Genomic DNA, 19,799 nt, shown 5'->3' on the forward strand with positions numbered 1-19,799 from the left:
TGTTTAACTTTACCAACTATTAAATAACAAATTCAACCAAGTAAATTTTAAAGATGTAATTGTCTTTATTAATTCATGTATTGGGCAGTATCCTATCTAGCAAATACAGGAGTGCTCCAAAGGTCTATAGAAAGGGAAAGTTTTTTCTTTTGTTTTGTTTTTTAAAGATTTTATTTATTTATTTGAGAGAGAGAGTGACAATAGTGAGAGAGAGCACAACTGGGGAGGAGAGAGAGAAGCAGTCTTGCTCTGAGAAGGGAACGCGACGTGGGGCTTGATCCTAGAACTCCAGAATCATGACCGGAGCTGAAGGCAAACCCCTAATTCAGTAAGCCACCCAGTTGCCCCTAGAAAGGGAAAGGTTTTTAAATGCAGGACAAGGAAGTCATAAACAGAAGAAAGGATTATTTTGGGTGAGGTCACCTTCCTGTGGGGACAAAGGGTCTTACTAGGTGGATTACCTCAGCAGTGCTGACCAGGAAATTCCAGACTGACCAGTTAAGACTGCTTTTCTGGGGGAGGTTGAAACTGTAATTAGATTAGGTACTAAGTCCTGGGGTTGGTAACATGACCTAGTATAAGTAACTCCATTTTAGATCTGTGGTTTTCTTTTTCTTTTCTTTTTTAAATTTTTTTTATTTTTTTAAAGGTTGTATTTATTTATTTTCCGTAGAGAGAGCAAGAGAGCACAAGTGGGGTGTAGGAGGTGGAAGGTAGGGAAGGGACAGAAGGAGCGAGAGAAGCAAACTCCCCACTGAGCAGGGAGCCCAATGCAGGACTCGATCCTAGGACTTTGGGCAGATGCTTAAGCAACTGAGCCACCAGGCTCCCATGTGGTTTTCTTTTTAATACCACAATTGCCATTTCTTGAAAATTCACATTCTATTTTGTATCTTAAATAGTTCTTGGTTCAATCTTCTTCCTAAAGTATATCCTTAGACATTCCCCAAATGAGGTGATATTTTCAATGAGATTTTGTTCATCTGAAACTGTTTTCCCTTTGCCTGTGGTTTTTTTTTTTTTTTTTTAAGATTTTATTTATTTATTTGACAGAGAGAGATCACAAGTAGACAGAGAGGCAGGCAGAGAGAGAGGAGGAAGCAGGCTCCCTGCTGAGCAGAGAGCCCGATGCGGGACTCGATCCCAGGACCCTGAGATCATGACCTGAGCCGAAGGCAGCAGCTTAACCCACTGAGCCACCCAGGCGCCCTGCCTGTGTTTTTGAATGATTTTATTAGGTATTAAATACTAGGTTAAAACTGGTTTTTTATTTTCCTTCTCTTAGCACTTTAAGAGTAAGATGCTACTATCTTCTGATTTCCAGTGTAGCTGTTGAGAAGTAATTTATCACAGTCACCCTAATTGTCACTCCATGGCCAGAAATCTGTCTTTTCACTCTGGCTGTATATAAGATTTTCTTTTTGCCTTTGATGACCTATATTTTGACTGCAATTTATCTAGATGAGCGTTTTTTTATTTGTTCTTCTTGTGATTCATTGTGAAATCTAAGGTTAATGTATTTCAATAGTTTTTGGAAAAATTTCAACCATCTTTCTAAATATTGCTTCCATCCACCTTTTTTCTATTTTTCCTCCTGATACTTTAATTAAACCTGTTAATCTGTTTCACTCCATTTTCCATATCTCTCAACCTCTCTTTTTGTCTTTTCGATGCATTCTGGGTGTTTCTCCATATCTGTTTCCCAGCTTACTAATTCTCTTTTTACCTGTGTTTAGTCTGTAGTTAATCCTTCCTTTGACATTTTACTTTCAGTGGCCCTAAAACAGTTTTACTCAATTCTTTCTTTAATTTCCATAAACATATTAAACATACGTATTTCATATTATTTATCAGATAAATTCAGTATCTGATGGGTTAAAGATTGAGGGTTTCTTCCTCTAGGAATGATTTATATTTTCTTTCACCAAGCATCTGAGTTCACTGGCAGCACAGGTCTACTTTATTAGTATTTTTTTAAGTAGGCTTCACACCCAGCATGGAGCCTAACTTCATTTTTTTAAATATAAATTTAATTAATTAACATTTAGTGTATTGTCAGTTTCAGAGGTAGAATTCAGTGACTCATCAGTCTTATATAATACCCAGTGCTCATTACATCACCCAGTTACCCCATCCCCTGACCCCCGACCCTTCAGCAAAATTCTCACCTTTGTGTTTCTTTGGGCCATACAGATAGCATGAGTTTGGGCCCTAAACTTACCCAAAAGCTGGATAGTAGATAGGAATTCTCAAGAGGCTTTCCCCCACCCTCTTCCAGAGTTAGGGGTAAACCAGACAACTTTCCTGGCAGTACTTTGTTTCTTTTATTATTCCTGTTTTGTTTTTCCTTTCTTGATCCCTTCTCCTTGAGGTTTCTCCCATGTAGGTCCTAGCCTTATGCAAGAGGATATACTGTCTGAATCCCAGTCCTTCTTGGACTTTGTTTTTAACATGCATAGAAATAAAACAGAAGGTGTAGGCGTACCTTGGATCAGCACATGCCTCAAAGACCCCTAGATACTTCAGCTTTACCATACTGGACTCTTGTTCCCATTTTTTTTTCCCTGGCCTCTAATGACTTCTTACCTTACTTTTTGCAAATCCATTCATTCATGAGTTTGGTGTTTTGAAATTATTTTATTTAGCATTTTTTAGTTTAGACTAGGCTCTAGTTTTTAGTTTTAGTCCATCATACTGCCATTAATACTGCCATAATAGAAATACTTGAAAAAGATCACTGAACTAAAATTAAAATGAACAGATTGTTTGTGTCAACTATTACAGAATAAAACAACTGCTAGGCATAATTTAACTATTAAGAATATAAAATGGGAAAATAATCCATGTCTGTTTTCTCTTTTGCCAACAGTTACCCATTATATTTAATCTACTTTAAACAATTTAAGTACATAGTTATATACATAGATACTTTGTTTTATCTCTTAACTTCTGTTGAAATAATAAGAGATACCACTTTAGTAATGGATATTAGAAAATTATATTCTTATGAATGAATAGAGAGGCATATTTTCGTGTTAAGTAATTTGCTTTAAAAATGCCTGATGTCAGTCCATTTCCAATGATTTTTGGAGGTTCTATAGAGTGTCATGGCTAACTTGTGATTAATGTACTTTTTGTACTTTTTGGTCTTAAAATTGTGAATTAAATAAGAATTTTTAGGGGCACCTGAGTGGATCAGTCAGTTAAGTGTCTGCCTTCAGCTCAGGTCATGATCTCAGGGTCCTGGGATCAAGCCCCACTTCGGGCTCCCCACTCAGTGGGGAGTTGGCTTGAGATTCTTTCCTTCTCCCTCTGCCCCTCCCCTACCATCCTCCCTCCCTCCCTCTCTCTCCCAAATAAATAAATAAATAGAATCTTTTTTAAAAAAGAATTTTAATAAAAAACAATTCTCAATAAATACTTCGTTCATTACCTATTTTTGAGAACCCTATTTGAATTTGAAACACATGTATATTTTTTAAAGTCATCTAACATCAAATAAAACATCCTTTTTAAGTTAAATTCAAATTATTTATTCTCATAAATTATCCATTTTTTGTGGATTCTTTTGCCCACAAATTATTCTCATACAGCTTAGGGTTTAACAAGTTGTTAAAGATTTATGTATTTATTTGAGAGAGAGAGGGAAAGTGGAGTGGGAGGGAGGGGCAGAGTTAGAGAGAGACTCTCAAGCCACCTCCCCACTGAGCATGGAGCCCCACATGGGACTTAATCACAGGACCCTGTGATCATGACCTGAGCCAAAATCAAGAGTCAGGATGCTTAACTGACTGAGTCACTGAGGGGCTGACCCCTAGTTAAGCAAGTTTTTAAAAAATTATGTTTAAAGAAGTACATACCGGGGTATCTGGGTGGCTTAGTTGGTTGAGGATCCGACTTTTGAACCTCAGTGAACCAACATGGTTCATCCATGTTGTACCATGTGTCAGAATTTCCTTCCTTTTTAGGGTTAATATTCCAGTGTGTATATACCGCATTTTGTTTATCCATTCATCTATTGATGGACACTTGAGTTGCTTTAACCTCTTAGCTACTGTGAGTAATGCTACTAAAAAAACGGATATGCAAGTATCTTTTCAAATCTCTTCTTTCAGTTCTTTTGGACATATACCCAGAAATGGAATTTTAGCAAATTCTTAATACCTATTTGCTGCCAAAGACACTCTGGTTTTCTCTGTTAATAATATAGATGTGCTTTTAATCACTCCAGTATATCCCATTATATAACTAGCCATAACTGTAGTAGTAATCAGTAGTAATCAGATTCCTCTTATTAGGTGTTTGGGATATTACAAATAGTTTACTGTTATAAATGACACTTTGTACGTAACATATCATGTACTTATGTTTTTGTATACTTAGATGATGAATTCCTAGAATTGTAATTGCTGGGTCAAAAATTCTGTATATTTTTAAGCTTTTGATAGATACTGCCAAATAGAAACCTCTAGCAACTTATGAAAACACTTTTTTCTCCACACCTTTGCTGTGATTTTCTTTTTAAATCTTTATGAACATGATAAGCAAAATGTGGCTCATTATGCTTGGGATTTTTGAGGTTGAATTTTTTTATGTTGATTTGGATTTGTATTCTGTCTTTTGTGATGTCCTTGTGAGCTTTATGTAATTTTTGTTGCTGTTAAAGTAGTTCATTAAGAAAACAGGTCAGTGTGGGGACAAGAGGACAAGCAAGTACATTTAGATTGGCTCAAGTGAAGTGTACTACAGCTTCTTCACATCATTGCCATACTTGCTAAGATCAGAGGTCAAGTTCTCTGCCATTAGAAAACTGGTTTAAAAAGAAAAAAAGAAAGAAGGAAAACTGGTAATCCTAGCTCTTGCTTTGGGAGCTTCCACAGGCTGTGCCCTTCATTTTGAAGTGCTGTAGGACATTGTTGGCAACATCTGAGATGAATTTCTGGAGCCAGAGAGATGAACTGAATGATGCATGCACTCGAGGATTCAAAGCCAGCATCAGGGGGTGACCGGTCACAGTACCCAGGATTGTAGGTGTGTAATCTAGCCATGTCATCATACTCATCAGAGGTATGCTGGCCACCACCAGCCTCATACCTCCATCTGCAGCACCTTGCAGTATGCAAATCCCACTCGACATGGCCTCCTCCTCCTCGGATACTGAGCTGCTGGCCAACACTGGAGCTGCCTTATGCCACTGCTGGTCCTGTACCCCTTACCTCAGGTGTAGCTGCAGGGCCATCAGCTGTCCTGGTGGGGCTGACCTTGTTCTCCACAATGATGCTGGTGAGACAGGGCCTGAGATGGTGGAGGCAGGGCCCTCCCAGGGTCTGCATACAAGCCACTGCTAGGCAAATTTTTGACAGTATATTCTGTATAATGTGGTAAAGCATAATTTTTTTAATGTCTATATAGTTTTATTTTTAATGCCTTAGATATTAACATAGTAATTTCTTACACACTTAGTGACCACTTACTATGTATAAGCTGATATTTAAAATACTTTAAAATAGTTATTATATTTATTAATAATAATAGTATTGTGGTATTATAATATTAATAATATATTAATATTGATATTATTGAAAATATAATATATTAAGATAAAAAATATTTAAAATATTAAGTATTTTAAATACATTATATATTATATAGATGTGTTTGTATATATTAGATATTAAATATTTATATTAAAATATTAACTTTTAAAGATTTAAGATATAAAAATATAAAATATTAATATTATTAATATTAAAAATACAGTCATTGCTCTCTGGCAGATGATGGTACAGTAAGGAAAAAGTGGAACTCAGCCAAGCCCTGAAAGGGGAAGGGACTTTCTAGACAGAGAAAAAGTATATACAAAGGCATAGAAACCTGTGAAAACATGTTAGATTCAGTGAATTAATTACAGGCAAATGATTTGAGTGTGTATAGGGTGGTGGTAAGAAATGAGGCAGGAAAGGACCAAGTCAGGAGGAGCCTCATATGCCATGCTGAGGCATGTCTTAAATATGAAAATAATGTCTTTCACACATTCTTCACTTTGCATATCAAACAAAAATAATTTTTCCTTAAATTTTTCAAAACATACTTAAAGAAGAAAGCTCTTTTATTTCTTGATTCAGTTAAAAAGAATTGTCTTGTTTCTTCTAAAAAATTGCATTATAAAAAAGGATGTGGCATTTCAACGAGTCTTGAAGAGAACACAGAACTGGCAAAAGTAGACGTAGAATACCCAAGCAAGTGCCTGGTCCAGAACTGATCCTTAGTTGCTGGGCAAAGGGAAACAAACCTCTGAGGTACAACTGAGCTGTGGCTGGTGAGTGGGCACACAGGATCTGTCAGAACACCACTGTCAGTGTGAGATCTGAGTGTACAATATCCATGTTAGGGGGGGATATGAGACGGTGACCACTGGCCCAGTCACTGAGGCTGCTCTCACTGGGCATATGGCTGGGGAGGCGTACCTACCAGATGTCTTCATACAACCACACCACTGATCAATCATAGAGCAGGAGTATGAACAAATAAAACACTGCCGTTGTGCACTGGAACTGAGAAGAGAAACTCCTTCTTCCCGCAGTGTCTCTGCATTGCCTTCTCCTGGCAGAGCTTAGCATTGTGCTCACTGTAAAAAGAAAATGCTTAGTTTAGTCCATTATCATAGACGAGTGCTGAGTGAATTTGGAGCTGTGGGGTGATAAATATGTAACTGGCACAGGATCAGACTGCATATAGTCTTGAGCCTTTTACCTCTGTCTGACTTACAATTGAGAAAGAAATATTAAAGTAGCCCCTGATACCCAGGAACTGATCTAGTTCCCAAGCTAAGGCTCACTGTTACTGCATACTGATCTGATGCTCACAACTGAGCCATGTTGTTCCTATAGAGTATAAATAGTCCAACAGGAACACCCAGTTCAAGCAACATCACTGCACCTCACGGAATACCAGACATCTTCTTCTCTCACTGAATACAAACTGCTGCTTCACTTCCTTACCAAATACAGTTCTAACCCCATATTAATCTGCCTTCCTTGTAGATCAGATTTATTGAGATACACTGTCGTAGAATTGCCTTGATTTGTGACAGTATCTAATCCAAAGCAAGTCTCTACTTCCTTATACCTTCCCTAAAATTATCCAAACCCAGCCCAGATGCTGTAATAGGTATCTCTAAACCCTCTTATGAAGACACTCCACAGATCCCCAAGGTGTGTGTGCTCCCTGTCCATAAGGAGTAGTAAACCCACCTTGTTCAAACACAAGTGTGTTCCTGGGGCTTTTGACTGAAGAGCATTGTTAGAATAAATGATTACTATTTCTTAACCAAATGGATCTTCTCATTCCTCCTTTTCCTTAAAAATGTTTTTTTTTTTAAATATGTTTACTTAGGGAGAGAGAGTATGTGTGCTTGTACATACAAGTGTGAGCAGGGAAAGGATTTGGGACTGCGGGCAAAGGGAGAAAATCTTTCAAGCGGACTCCCTGCTGAGCGAGGAGTCCATGACCCATGAGATCAAACCAAGAATTGGACCTTAACCAATGTAGCCACCCAGGTACCCGTTAAAAACATTATTCTTGGGGCACCTGAGTGGCTTGCAGTCAGTTAAACATCTGCCTTCAGTTCAGGTCATGATCTCAGTGTCCTGGGATTAAATCCCACATGGGTCTTTCTACTCTGCTCAGCGAGGAGTCAGCTTCTCTGCCTCTGCCCCTGATTCATTCTCTCTCACTCAAATAAATAAATAATTTTTTAAAAAATTATTCCAGGGGCATCTGCGTGGCTCAGTGGATTAAAGCCTATGCTTTCAGCTCAGGTCATGATCTCAGGGTCCTGGTATCGAGCCCCGCATCAGGCTCTCTGCTCCATGGGGAGCCTGCTTCCCTCTCTGCCTACTTGTGATCTCTGTCTGTCAAATAAATGAATAAAATCTTTTTTAAAAAAATTATTCCGTTGGTTAAGCTGCTGCCATTGGCTCAGGTCATGATCTCAGCCCCCTCAGGCTCCCTGCTCAGTGGGGAGCCTTCTTCTCCCTCTCACCACTCCACCGCCCCCTTGTGTGTTCGAGGTGAACTCTCTCTCTCTCTCTCTCAAATAAATAGGTAAAAATCTTCAAACAAAGAAACATTATTCTTAAGTAAGTTATTCATAAGCTAGAAATGTGTAAGGGATTGGAGGAAGAATATCCTCCTACATTAAATTACTTAAAGACATTTAAGCAGTTTTTTTCTCCCATTTAATGTTATGTAAAAACTGTAGTTCTTTTTTAAAACTTTGATTTTAGTGTTATTCTTTTTTTTTTCCCTAAAGAAACTAGTTAAATTAGAAACACTGACTTTTTTTAAGGAAATGATTGTCTTAGAAAACTGATCTTTAGCAATACCAAAAAAAACGATAATAGTTTATTTTTATAACTTTTTGCAACAATAAAACTCTGTAGAACCCACAATAAAACTAAAGAAACTTTTATTTTTTGTTTTTATTTTTTATTACATAATCTCTGTACCCAACGTGAGTCTCAAACTCACCATCCTAAGATGAAGATTTGTTATACCCTTCTGACTAAGCCAGACAGGCACCCTGACTAATAGCAGTTTTTAAAAGTTAGCGAATAAATACCAGAACAATCAAGTTATTTTTCTATTAGCCCATCTACATAGTACTACTGCACATTTTGAATACAGTCAAATTGTAAAATATGTAAATGAGGTGACTGAAGTTAATTTTTTCTTACCCTTAATTTTTCTTTTCCTTCTTCCTTTTTTCCCCCCTTTCTCTTAATTTTTCAATGAGCTCTGCTTTCCTCAGACTTCAGGAGTGACATTGGGAATACATCTTCCTGGTAGAGCAACAATGTGCTTTATTTTTTTTTTAAGATTTTATTTATTTATTTGACAGACAGAGATTACAAGTAGGCAGAGAGGCAGGCAGAGAGAGAGGAGGAAGCAGGCTCCCCGCTGAGCAGAGAGCCCGACGTGGGGCTCGATCCCAGGACCCTGGGATCATGACCCGAGCTAAAGGCAGAGGCGTCAACCCACTGAGCCACTCAGGCGCCCCAACAATGTGCTTTAATCCTCTGGTCACTTCCAAAAGGCTGTGGAGGTTTCCTGAGAGTCCTTTTTTCTACTCTGAACAGCCTTGGGAAACCCACATTATATTTCACTATTAAAATCTTCACATTTTTAATATAAAGGAGAAAAAAGATGTTTAAATCTGTTAATTGTTTTTAGGGATCAGTAGTTCTGATCCCTACATGGTCTACTTAAACAGGTAGAATGAGTCACTTGGTAAAAAAATCTGTGTGGGACGCCTGGGTGGCTCAGTTGGTTAAGCGGCTGCCTTCGGCTCAGGTCATGATCCCAGCGTCCTGGGATCGAGTCCCACATTGGGCTCCTTGCTCAGCGGGGAGCCTGCTTCTCCCTCTGCCTCTGCCTACCACTCTGTCTGCCTGTGCTCATGCTCCCTCTCTCTCTCTCTCTAACAAATAAATAAAGAAAATCTTAAAAAAAAAAAAAATCTCTGTGTAATGAACAGTATCCATGGCTTAGTAAATGGATATTTGAATTCTTTTTTTTTTTTAGATTTTATTTATTTATTTGACAGACAGAGATCACAAGTAGGCAGAGAGAGGCAGGCAGAGAGAGAGAGGAGGAAGCAGGCTTCCTGCAGAGCATAGATCCTGATGTGGGGCTCGATCCCAGGACCCTGAGATCATGACCTGAGCCGACAGCAGAGGCTTTAACCCACTGAGCCACCCAGATGCCCCTTGAATTTTCTTTATAAGTGGGCATGCAGATAATTAACTGAATTATATGAACATCCAAGAAATACCATTTTTGAGTACACAGTTTCTTGTCTGAGTAATTACCATTTTCTCCTACTGAAAAATTAGTTCTTTAGTCTTGTGGGTAACATCTAATCTATTGTCTATTTAAGTTGTGGCTATCCAGCAAAATTATGTAGTCTGATCCCACTAATTGATTTATTTGTTTATAAAGTATTTTTACAGGGTTGCCTAAGTGGCTCATTTGGTCAAGTGTTTGCCTTCAGCTCAGGTCATGATCTCAGGGTCGTGGGATCCAGCCCCATGTCGGGCTCCAGTTCTGCACTTAGCAAGGAGCCTGCTTCCCCTCTCCCTTTGACCCTCCCCCCTGTTTGTCCCCCCAAATAAAATCTTAAAAAAATACATTTTTTGAACATATGTTATATGGCACCTTATACTGGGATAAGGTGCCAAAGTTACAAAAATAAAAAAGACTCCAATCCTTGGTTGAAATGGGTGACCAACAAAAGAGAATCTTAAAGAGGGTTCCGTGAATTTGGCCTTTTCATAGTTTATCTGCATGCCTTCTTACCCCTTATTTTTTTGTGTTTTGTTAGGACTTTTACAAGAAGAGGAGAAAATTATAACATTTGATAGCACATTAAATTTGGGCAGTAGGTGCTCTTGGATGGCTCAGTCAGTTAAGCATCCAACTCTTGATTTCAGCTTAGGTCATGATCTCAGGGTTGTGAGATCGAGCCCCCCACGTCAGGCTGCATGCTCAGCGTGGAGTCTGCTTGAGATTCTCTGTCTCCCTCTACCCCTTCCCCTGTGCATGTGCTTGCGCACTCACGCTTGCTCTAAAAAAAGAAATTTGGGGGCAGGGGGATGGTCAGTAAGTTGATCAGCTTATCAGTGCTGCAATAAACTGGGCCCTGTGCTTTATGGGCAGAACAGGATAAAATGGGTACCATTCTGTACTTACTGAGCCCACAGTGGAGAAAAAAGCCCACAGGGCAAGTGCCATAATAGAGTCCTGTCATAGTTCGGAGCTACAGTTAGTAGGGACATTCAACAGATTCAGGGGTTTCAGGTCAGCTGTGCACCCATATCCATGTGATGAAGACCCCCATCTCCTATAGCTCAGACATCTGCCTGTTGACTAGCAAAGTGGTAGGTAGCTGATTATCTGATCTTCTTTGACTACCCCATTTCCACTGAGTACCAGCAGTCTCAGCCCAGCTTCTCTGGACGTCAACTGGTGTGTGTATGTGTGTGTGTGTGTGTGTGTGTGTGTGTGTGTGTGTGTGTGAGTCCTTTGGTGTGTGTGTGTGTTCGTGTGAGTCCTTTGGTGTGTGTGTGTGTGCGTGCGCGTGCGTGTGAGTCCATGTCCTCTCCCCACCTGAGGTAATTTGGTCAGCTCTTCATGTTCCTATGTCAGGTCACCTGGTATTTGTGGGGGTTTTTTTTTTTTTTCTTATTTTTATTTTTTTTTCCCATTTTTTTTTTAATTTTATTTTTTATAAACATATATTTTTTCCCCCTGGGTACAGGTCTGTGAATCGCCAGGTTTACACACTTCACAGCACTCACCATAGCACATACCCTCCCCAATGTCCATAACCCCACCCCCCCTCCCAACCCCCCTCCCCCCAGCAACCCTCAGTTTGTTTTGTGAGATTAAGAGTCACTTATGGTTTATCTTCCTCCCAATCCCTTCTTGCTTCATTTACTCTTCTCCTACCCCCTTAACCCCCCATGTTGCATCTCCTCTCCCTCATATCAGGGAGATCATATGATAGTTGTCTTTCTCCGATTGACTTATTTCGCTAAGCATGATACCCTCTAGTTCCATCCACGTCGTCGCAAATAGCAAGATTTCATTTCTTTTGATGGCTGCATAGTATTCCATTGTGTATATATACCACATCTTCTTTATCCATTCATCTGTTGATGGACATCTAGGTTCTTTCCATAGTTTGGCTATTGTAGACATTGCTGCTATAAACATTCGGGTGCACGTGCCCCTTCGGATCACTACATTTGTATCTTTAGGGTAAATACCCAGCAGTGCAATTGCTGGGTCATAGGGTAGTTCTTTTTTCAACATTTTGAGGAACCTCCATGCTGTTTTCCAGAGTGGTTGCACCAGCTTGCATTCCCACCAACAGTGTAGGAGGGTTCCCCTTTCTCTGCATCCTCGCCAGCATCTGTCATTTCCTGACTTGTTAATTTTAGCCATTCTGACTGGTGTGAGAAGGTATCTCATTGTGGTTTTGATTTGTATTTCCCTGATGCCGAGTGATATGGAGCACTTTTTCATGTGTCTGTTGGCCATCTGGATGTCTTCTTTGCAGAAATGTCTGTTCATGTCTTCTGCCCATTTCTTGATTGGATTATTTGTTCTTTGGGTGTTGAGTTTGCTAAGGTCGTTATAGATTCTGGACACTAGCCCTTTATCTGATATGTCATTTGCAAATATCTTCTCCCATTCTGTCAGTTGTCTTTTGGTTTTGTGAACTGTTTCCTTTGCTGTGCAAAAGCTTTTGATCTTGATAAAATCCCAATAGTTCATTTTTGCCCTTGCTTCCCTTGCCTTTGGCGATGTTCCTAGGAAGATGTTGCTGCGGCTGAGGTCTCAGAGGTTGCTGCCTGTGTTCTCCTCAAGGATGTTGATGGATTCCTTTCTCACATTGAGGTCCTTCATCCATTTTGAGTCTATTTTCGTGTGTGGTGTGAGGAAATGATCCAATTTCATTTTTCTGCATGTGGCTATCCAATTTTCCCAACACCATTTATTGAAGAGGCTGTCTTTTTTCCATTGGACATTCTTTCCTGCTTTGTCGAAGATTAGTTGACCATGGAGTTGAAGGTCTATTTCTGGGCTCTCTATTCTGTTCCATTGATCTATGTGTCTGTTTTTGTGCCAGTACCATACTGTCTTGATGATGACAGCTTTGTAATAGAGCTTGAAGTCCAGAATTGTGACGCCACCAACTTTGGCTTTCTTTTTCAATATTCCTTTGGCTATTCGGTCTTTTCTGGTTCCATATAAATTTTAGGATTATTTGTTCCATTTCTTTGGAAAAAATGGATGGTACTTTGATAGGAATTGCATTAAATGTGTAGATTGCTTTAGGTAGCATAGACATTTTCACAATATTTATTCTTCCAATCCAAGAGCATGGAACATTTTTCCATTTCTTTGTGTCTTCCTCAATTTCTTTCATGAGTACTTTATAGTTTTCTGTGTATAGATTCTTAGTCTCTTTGGTTAGGTTTATTCCTAGGTATCTTATAGTTTTGGGTGCAATTGTAAATGGGATGGACTCCTTAATTTCTCTTTCTTCTGTCTCGTTGTTGGTGCAGAGAAATGCGACTGATTTCTGTGCATTGATTTTATATCCTGACACTTTACTGAATTCCTGTACAAGTTCTAGCAGTTTTGGAGTGGAGTCTTTTGGGTTTTCCACATAAAGTATCATATCATCTGCAAAGAGTGATAGTTTGACTTCTTCTTTGCCAATTTGGATGCCTTTAATTTCCTTTTGTTGTCTGATTGCTGAGGCTAGGACTTCTAGTACTATGTTGAATAGCAGTGGTGATAACGGACATCCCTGCCGTGTTCCTGACCATAGAGGAAAAGCTTTCAGTTTTTCTCCATTGAGAATGATATTTGCGATGGGTTTTTCATAGATGGCTTTGATAGTATTGAGGTATGTGCCCTCTATCCCTACACTTTGAAGAGTTTTGATCAGGAAGAGATGCTGTACTTTGTCAAATGCTTTTTCAGCATCTATTGAGAGTATCATATGGTTCTTGTTCTTTCTTTTATTAATGTGTTGTATCACATTGATTGATTTGCGGATGTTGAACCAAACTTTCAGCCCTGGAATAAATCCCACTTGGTCGTGGTGAATAATCCTTTTAATGTACTGTTGAATCCTATTGGCTAGTGTTTTGGTGAGAATTTTTGCATCTGTGTTCATCAAGGATATTGGTCTGTAGTTCTCTTTTTTGATGGGATCCTTGTCTGGTTTTGGGATCAAGGTGATGCTGGCCTCATAAAATGAGTTTGGAAGTTTTCCTTCCATTTCTATTTTTTGGAACAGTTTCAGGAGAATAGGAATTAGTTCTTCTTTAAATGTTTGGTAGAATTTCCCCGGGAAGCCATCTGGCCCTGGGCTTTTGTTTGTTTGGAGATTTTTGATGACTGTTTCAGTCTCCTTACTGGTTATGGGTCTGTTCAGGCTTTCTATGTCTTCCTGGTTCAGTTGTGGTAGTTTATATGTCTCTAGGAATGCATCCATTTCTTCCAGATTGTCAAATTTGTTGGCGTAGAGTTGCTCATAATATGTTCTTATAATTGTCTGTATTTCTTTGGTGTTCGTTGTGATCTCTCCTCTTTCATTCATGATTTTATTTATTTGGTTCCTTTCCCTTTTCTTTTTGATACGTCTGGCCAGGGGTTTATCAATCTTATTAATTCTTTCAAAGAACCACCTCCTAGTTTCGTTGATTTGTTCTGTTGTTTTTTTGGTTTCTATTTCATTGATTTCTGCTCTGATCTTTATGATTTCTCTTCTCCTGCTGGGTTTAGGGTTTCTTTCTTGTTCTTTCTCCAGCTCCTTTAGGTGTAGGGTTAGGTTGTGTACCCGAGACCTTTCTTGTTTCTTGAGAAAGGCTTGTACTGCTATATATTTTCCTCTCAGGACTGCCTTTTTTGTGTCCCACAGATTTTGAACCGTTGTGTTTTCATTATCATTTGTTTCCATGACTTTTTTCAATTCTTCTTTAATTTCCTGGTTGACCCATTCATTCTTTAGAAGGATGCTGTTTAGTCTCCATTTATTTCGGTTCTTTCCAAATTTCCTCTTGTGATTGAGTTCTAGCTTCAGAGCATTGTGGTCTGAAAATATGCAGGGAATGATCCCAATCTTTTGATACCAGTTGAGACTTGATTTAGGACCGAGGATGTGATCTATTCTGGAGAATGTTCCATGTGCACTAGAGAAGAATGTGTATTCTGTTGCTTTGGCATGAAATGTTCTGAATATATCTGTGATGTCCATCTGGTCCAGTGTGTCATTTAAGGCCTTTATTTCCTTGTTGATCTTTTGCTTGGATGATCTGTCCATTTCAGTGAGGGGAGTGTTAAAGTCCCCTACTATTATTGTATTATTGTAGATGTGTTTCTTTGATTTTGTTATTAATTGGTTTATATAGTTGGCTGCTCCCACGTTAGGGGCATAGATATTTACAATTGTTAGATCTTCTTGTTGGACAGATCCTTTGAGTATGATATATTGTCCTTCCTCATCTCTTATTATAGTCTTTGGCTTAAAATCTAATTGATCTGATATAAGGATTGCCACTCCTGCTTTCTTCTGATGTCCATTAGCATGGTAAATTCTTTTCCACAGCCTCACTTTAAATCTGGAGGTGTCTTCGGGTTTAAAATGAGTTTCTTGTAGGCAACATATAGATGGGTTTTGGTTTTTTATCCATTCTGATACCCCGTGTCTTTTGATTGGGGCATTTAACCCATTAACATTCAGGGTAACTATTGAGAGATATGAATTTAGTGCCATTGTATTGCCTGTAACGTGACTATTATTGTATATTGTTTCTGTTCCTTTCTGATCTACTACTTTTAGGCTCTCTCTTTGCTTAGAGGACCCCTTTCAATATTTCCTGTAGAGCTGGCTTGGTGTTTGCAAATTCTTTCAGTTTTTGTTTGTCCTGGAAGCTTTTAATCTCTCCTTCTATTTTCAATGATAGCCTAGCTAGATATAGTATTCTTGGCTGCATGTTTTTCTCGTTCAGTACTCTGAATATATCATACCAGCTCTTTCTGGCCTGCCAGGTCTCTGTGGATAAGTCTGCTGCCAATATAATATTTTTACCATTGTATGTTACAGACTTCTTTTCCCCGGGCTGCTTTCAGGATTTTCTCTTTGTCACTAAGACTTGTAAATTTTACTATTAGGTGATGGGGTGTGGACCTATTCTTATTGATTTTGAGGGGGGTTCTCTGAACCTCCTGGATTTTGATGCTTGTTCCCTTTGCCATATTGGGGAAATTCTCTCCAATAATTCTCTCCAATACACCTTCTGCTCCCCTTTCTCTTTCTTCTTCTTCTGGAATCCCAATTATTCTAATGTTGTTTCGTCTTATGGTGTCACTTATCTCTCGAATTCTGCCCTCGTGGTCCAGTAGCTGTTTGTCCCTCTTTTGCTCAGCTTCTTTATTTTCTGTCATTTGGTCTTCTATATCTCTAATTCTTTCTTCTGCCTCATTTATCCTAGCAGTGAGAGCCTCCATTTTTGATTGCACCTCATTAATAGCTTTTTTGATTTCAACTTGTTTAGATTTTAGTTCTTTTATTTCTCCAGAAAGGGCTTTTATATCTCCTGAGAGGGTTTCTCTAATATCTTCCATGCCTTTTTCGAGCCCAGCTAGAACCTTGAGAATTGTCATTCTGAACTCTAGATCTGACATATTACCAATGTCTGTATTGATTAGGTCCCTAGCCTTTGGTACTGCCTCTTGTTCTTTTTTTTGTGGTGAATTTTTCCGCCTTGTCATTTTGTCCAGATAAGAGTATATGAAGGAACAAGTAAAATACTAAAAGGATGGCCACAACTCCAGGAAAATATGCTTTAGCCAAATCAGAAGAGATCCCAAATCGTGAGGGGGGGGAGGGGATAAAAAGAGGTTCAGAAAGAAAAAAAAAAAAAGAAACAAATAAAAAAAGAAAACCAATAATGAAAAAATATAAAAAGGAAAAAATATATATATATTAGATAAACTAGTTAAAAAACGTTAAAAAAGAAAAGGGTAAAAGTTAAAAAAATTTAGCAGAAGAAGAGAAAAAAAATTGAAAAAAAAAATTAACTGCAAGGCTAAAGAATCATGGGGAGAAAGCCATGAGTTCCGTGCTTTGCTTTCTCCTCCTCTGGAATTCCGCTGCTCTCCTTGGTATTGAAACTGCACTCCTCGTAAGTGAACTTGGTCCTGGCTGGGTTTCTTGTTGATCTTCTGGGGGAGGGGCCTGTTGTAGTGATTCTCAAGTGTCTTTGCCCCAGGCGGAGTTGCACCGCCCTTACCAGGGGCCAGGCTGAGTAATCCGCTCGGGTTTGCTTTTGGGAGCTTTTGTTCCCTGAGCGCTTTCCGTAGAGTTCCGGAGGACGGGAATGAAGATGGCGGCCTCCCAGTCTCCGGCCCGGAGGAGACGATAGCCCGGGGCCCCACTCCTCAGTGTGCCCTCAGAGAACAGCGCCCAATTACTCCCGTCACCCTGGCCTCCGGCGGCGCTCCGAGCTGACCGAGCCTGCGACCGGTTCAAGGTAACCCCGAGCTGAGAGTCACTCCTCAGCTCTGTCTCTGTAGCCGGCTTCCCCGTTCTAATACCTGCAAGCTCTGCGACACTCAGACACCCCCGATCCTTCTGTAACCCTGCGGGACCTGAGGCCACACTGACCCCGCGTGGGCTTCACCCCGGTTAAGCCTCTGGAGCGATGTCCCTCAGCAGAACAGACTTTTAAATTAAAAGTCCTGATTTTGTGCTCCGTTGCTCCGCCCCTTGCCGGGAGCCGGCCCCTCCCCCCCACGGTCTATCTTCCCGTCGCTTTGGATTCACTTCTCCGCCAGTCCTACCTTTCAGAAAGTGGTTGATTTTCTGTTTCTAGAATTGCTGTTCTTCTTCTCTTCGATCTCCCGTTGGATTTGTAGGTGTTTGCAATCTTTAGATAAGTTATCTAGCTGATCTCCCGCAACCTGAAGTAGTCTCAGCCTGCTACTTCTCCGCCATCTTGACTCCTCCCCGGTATTTGTGTTTTGAAAGTATTCCCATAGACAGGTTTCACTTTTAAGAATTTTTTAAGTAATCTCTACACCCAACATGGGACTCAAATCTAGAACTCCAGGATCGAGAGTTGCATGCTCTACCCGCTGAGCCAGACAGGTACCCCATAAAATTTAAGTCTTAATAGTGAATCACATAAGGAGACTTCTAAAGTATACTTGGTATGGATAGCTGATGATTCATTACCAAAATCCTACTTTAGACTACTAAAGGTAGTTGTCTACAAAGTATAAAACAACACGAGAAAGATTTTTAAGCAGAAAACATTCTATTTATGTTTGGTCAGGTGTTCTTTGGGTTGGTACGAACCAAATAGCATCTGATCATTTTTTTAAAACCTTTTTTAAAAGACTTCCCCAAAATCTTACTGCCCCAGATTTTATTGTTTTTGTGCATAGTGAATTCTGTGAGAGCAAAATTACAAGTCCATAATATCCTTTCTCTTCAATTTTTAAATCCAAAAAATTGCAGAAAATCAAAGATTCTTTTTGTAACTCATTTATTGAAAAAGCAGACCTGAACCAGAGTGACCCTATTTAAATTTTTTATCAGTCCTATTGGGACACTCAAAGTTTGCTGCAGAAATATTAATGTGTTTTCTTATAGGGTGCTAACCTAGATATTTCATGTACATGGTATATGCACAGTATTACCTTTTTTTTTTTTAAGATCTTATTTATTTATTTACTTGGTTATTTATTTGAGGGAGAGGGTGAGAAAGAGCATGAGCGGGGGAAGGAGCAGGAGAGGGAGAAGCAGACTGTCTGTGAGGAGCTAGCCCTACTTGAGGCTCAGGGCTTGATCCTGGAACTTCAGGATCATGACCTGAGTTGAAGCAGATGCATGCTTAACTGAGAGAGCCACCAGGCACCTCACAATACTACCTTTATAAAAAAAATAATGAATTCTAAACACATCTGTCTCTAAAGGCTTAAATAAGGATTATAGACAATGGACGTATAAAGCACCCCCATGGCAGAGTAGTTTAAGAGGGTCACCTCTTGTTTGTAACTCTGTGAGGTAATGGATGTTAACCAAACTTACTGTGGTAATCATTTCACAGTATATACATATATTATTGTATCATACACCTAAAACTAATACAGTGTTATGTGTCAATTATATCTCAATAAAATCGGGAGGGCACTTTAATATTATAAGCAGTTTGTAGTTTTGATTAATTCATGTGAAGAAAACACAAGCAAAAATCAACCTTTAATTTTCAGGTAACTTTCACTTTGTTTCTAGATTTTATAGTTATGTAGTTGGGGTTAAATATAGGAAGGATGATTATGAATGTATGTATCTTTGATTTCTTATACCCACAAAATGAAAGCTAAGATAAATACAATCAGGATAACCATAGGCCATAACCTTGATCATATATACAAGAAAAAAAGAGCCTCTGAATTGGGGATTATATTGATATGCATGTATACAAAAAGTGATCAGTAGCAGTATCCTGGTACATTTTCAATGCGAGACATACCAAGAGCAATTTTATTAGTTCTTCTTTCCTCCACATTGTAAGGGAATGTAAACTTACATACTGGTGATTTCAGAAGCAAGAATAAGATAATGTTTCCCACCTACTCATACCCCCTTAGTACCATTCAAGTGAAACTATTGAACTCTTTAATTGTGTTGGGAAAGAATTTACCTATTTTCTGCATGATCACAAAGAAACATTTTATTTATTATAATAAGATTTTTTTCTGAAAATTAGTATTTTCAAGCTTAATGCAGTGATTATGTTTTTATTTGGAATCTTCCCCTCCTTTTTCCCTTGTTCTGTACAGATTATCAACGCTTGATGACTGTGGCGGAAGGCATCACCACACTTTTGTTCCCATTTCAGTGGCAGCATGTTTATGTGCCCATCCTCCCTGCTTCTCTGCTACATTTTCTTGATGCTCCTGTCCCTTATCTGATGGGCCTTCAGTCAAAAGAAGGAACTGACCGTTCTAAACTAGAACTTCCTCAAGAGGTAAAACTTACAATGAGTGAAAAAGCATTTGCTATTTGTTGATTCAGGTCAAGGCCACTTTATTGTTAGACAGCATTGTCTTTGTCTAAACTGTGTCTCTGACCATCCTGAATCTTGGAAGTAGAGCTAGGGTAGAGCCTGAGCCATAGACCACAAATCCTGACATCTGAGGGTTAC

At 39.1% G+C, this 19,799-nt stretch overlaps 1 protein-coding gene across 4 annotated transcripts in view; it reads left to right on the forward strand.

The window, feature by feature from the left end:
* Nucleotides 1-19,799, forward strand: part of DENND5B (DENN domain containing 5B) — a 195,499-nt gene that overhangs the window by 103,434 nt on the left and 72,266 nt on the right. For all 4 annotated transcript variants that reach the window (XM_032855132.1, XM_032855133.1, XM_032855134.1 and 1 more), the window contains one exon: nt 19,435-19,622. In XM_032855132.1, the coding sequence (XP_032711023.1) occupies nt 19,435-19,622 (188 nt within the window). The remainder of the gene's footprint in view (nt 1-19,434; nt 19,623-19,799) is intronic.

This window comes from Lontra canadensis, unplaced genomic scaffold, assembly GCF_010015895.1.
Source record: "Lontra canadensis isolate GAN:19392208 unplaced genomic scaffold, GSC_riverotter_1.0 scaffold9, whole genome shotgun sequence".
In the NCBI taxonomy this organism is placed as follows: Eukaryota; Metazoa; Chordata; class Mammalia; order Carnivora; family Mustelidae; genus Lontra; species Lontra canadensis.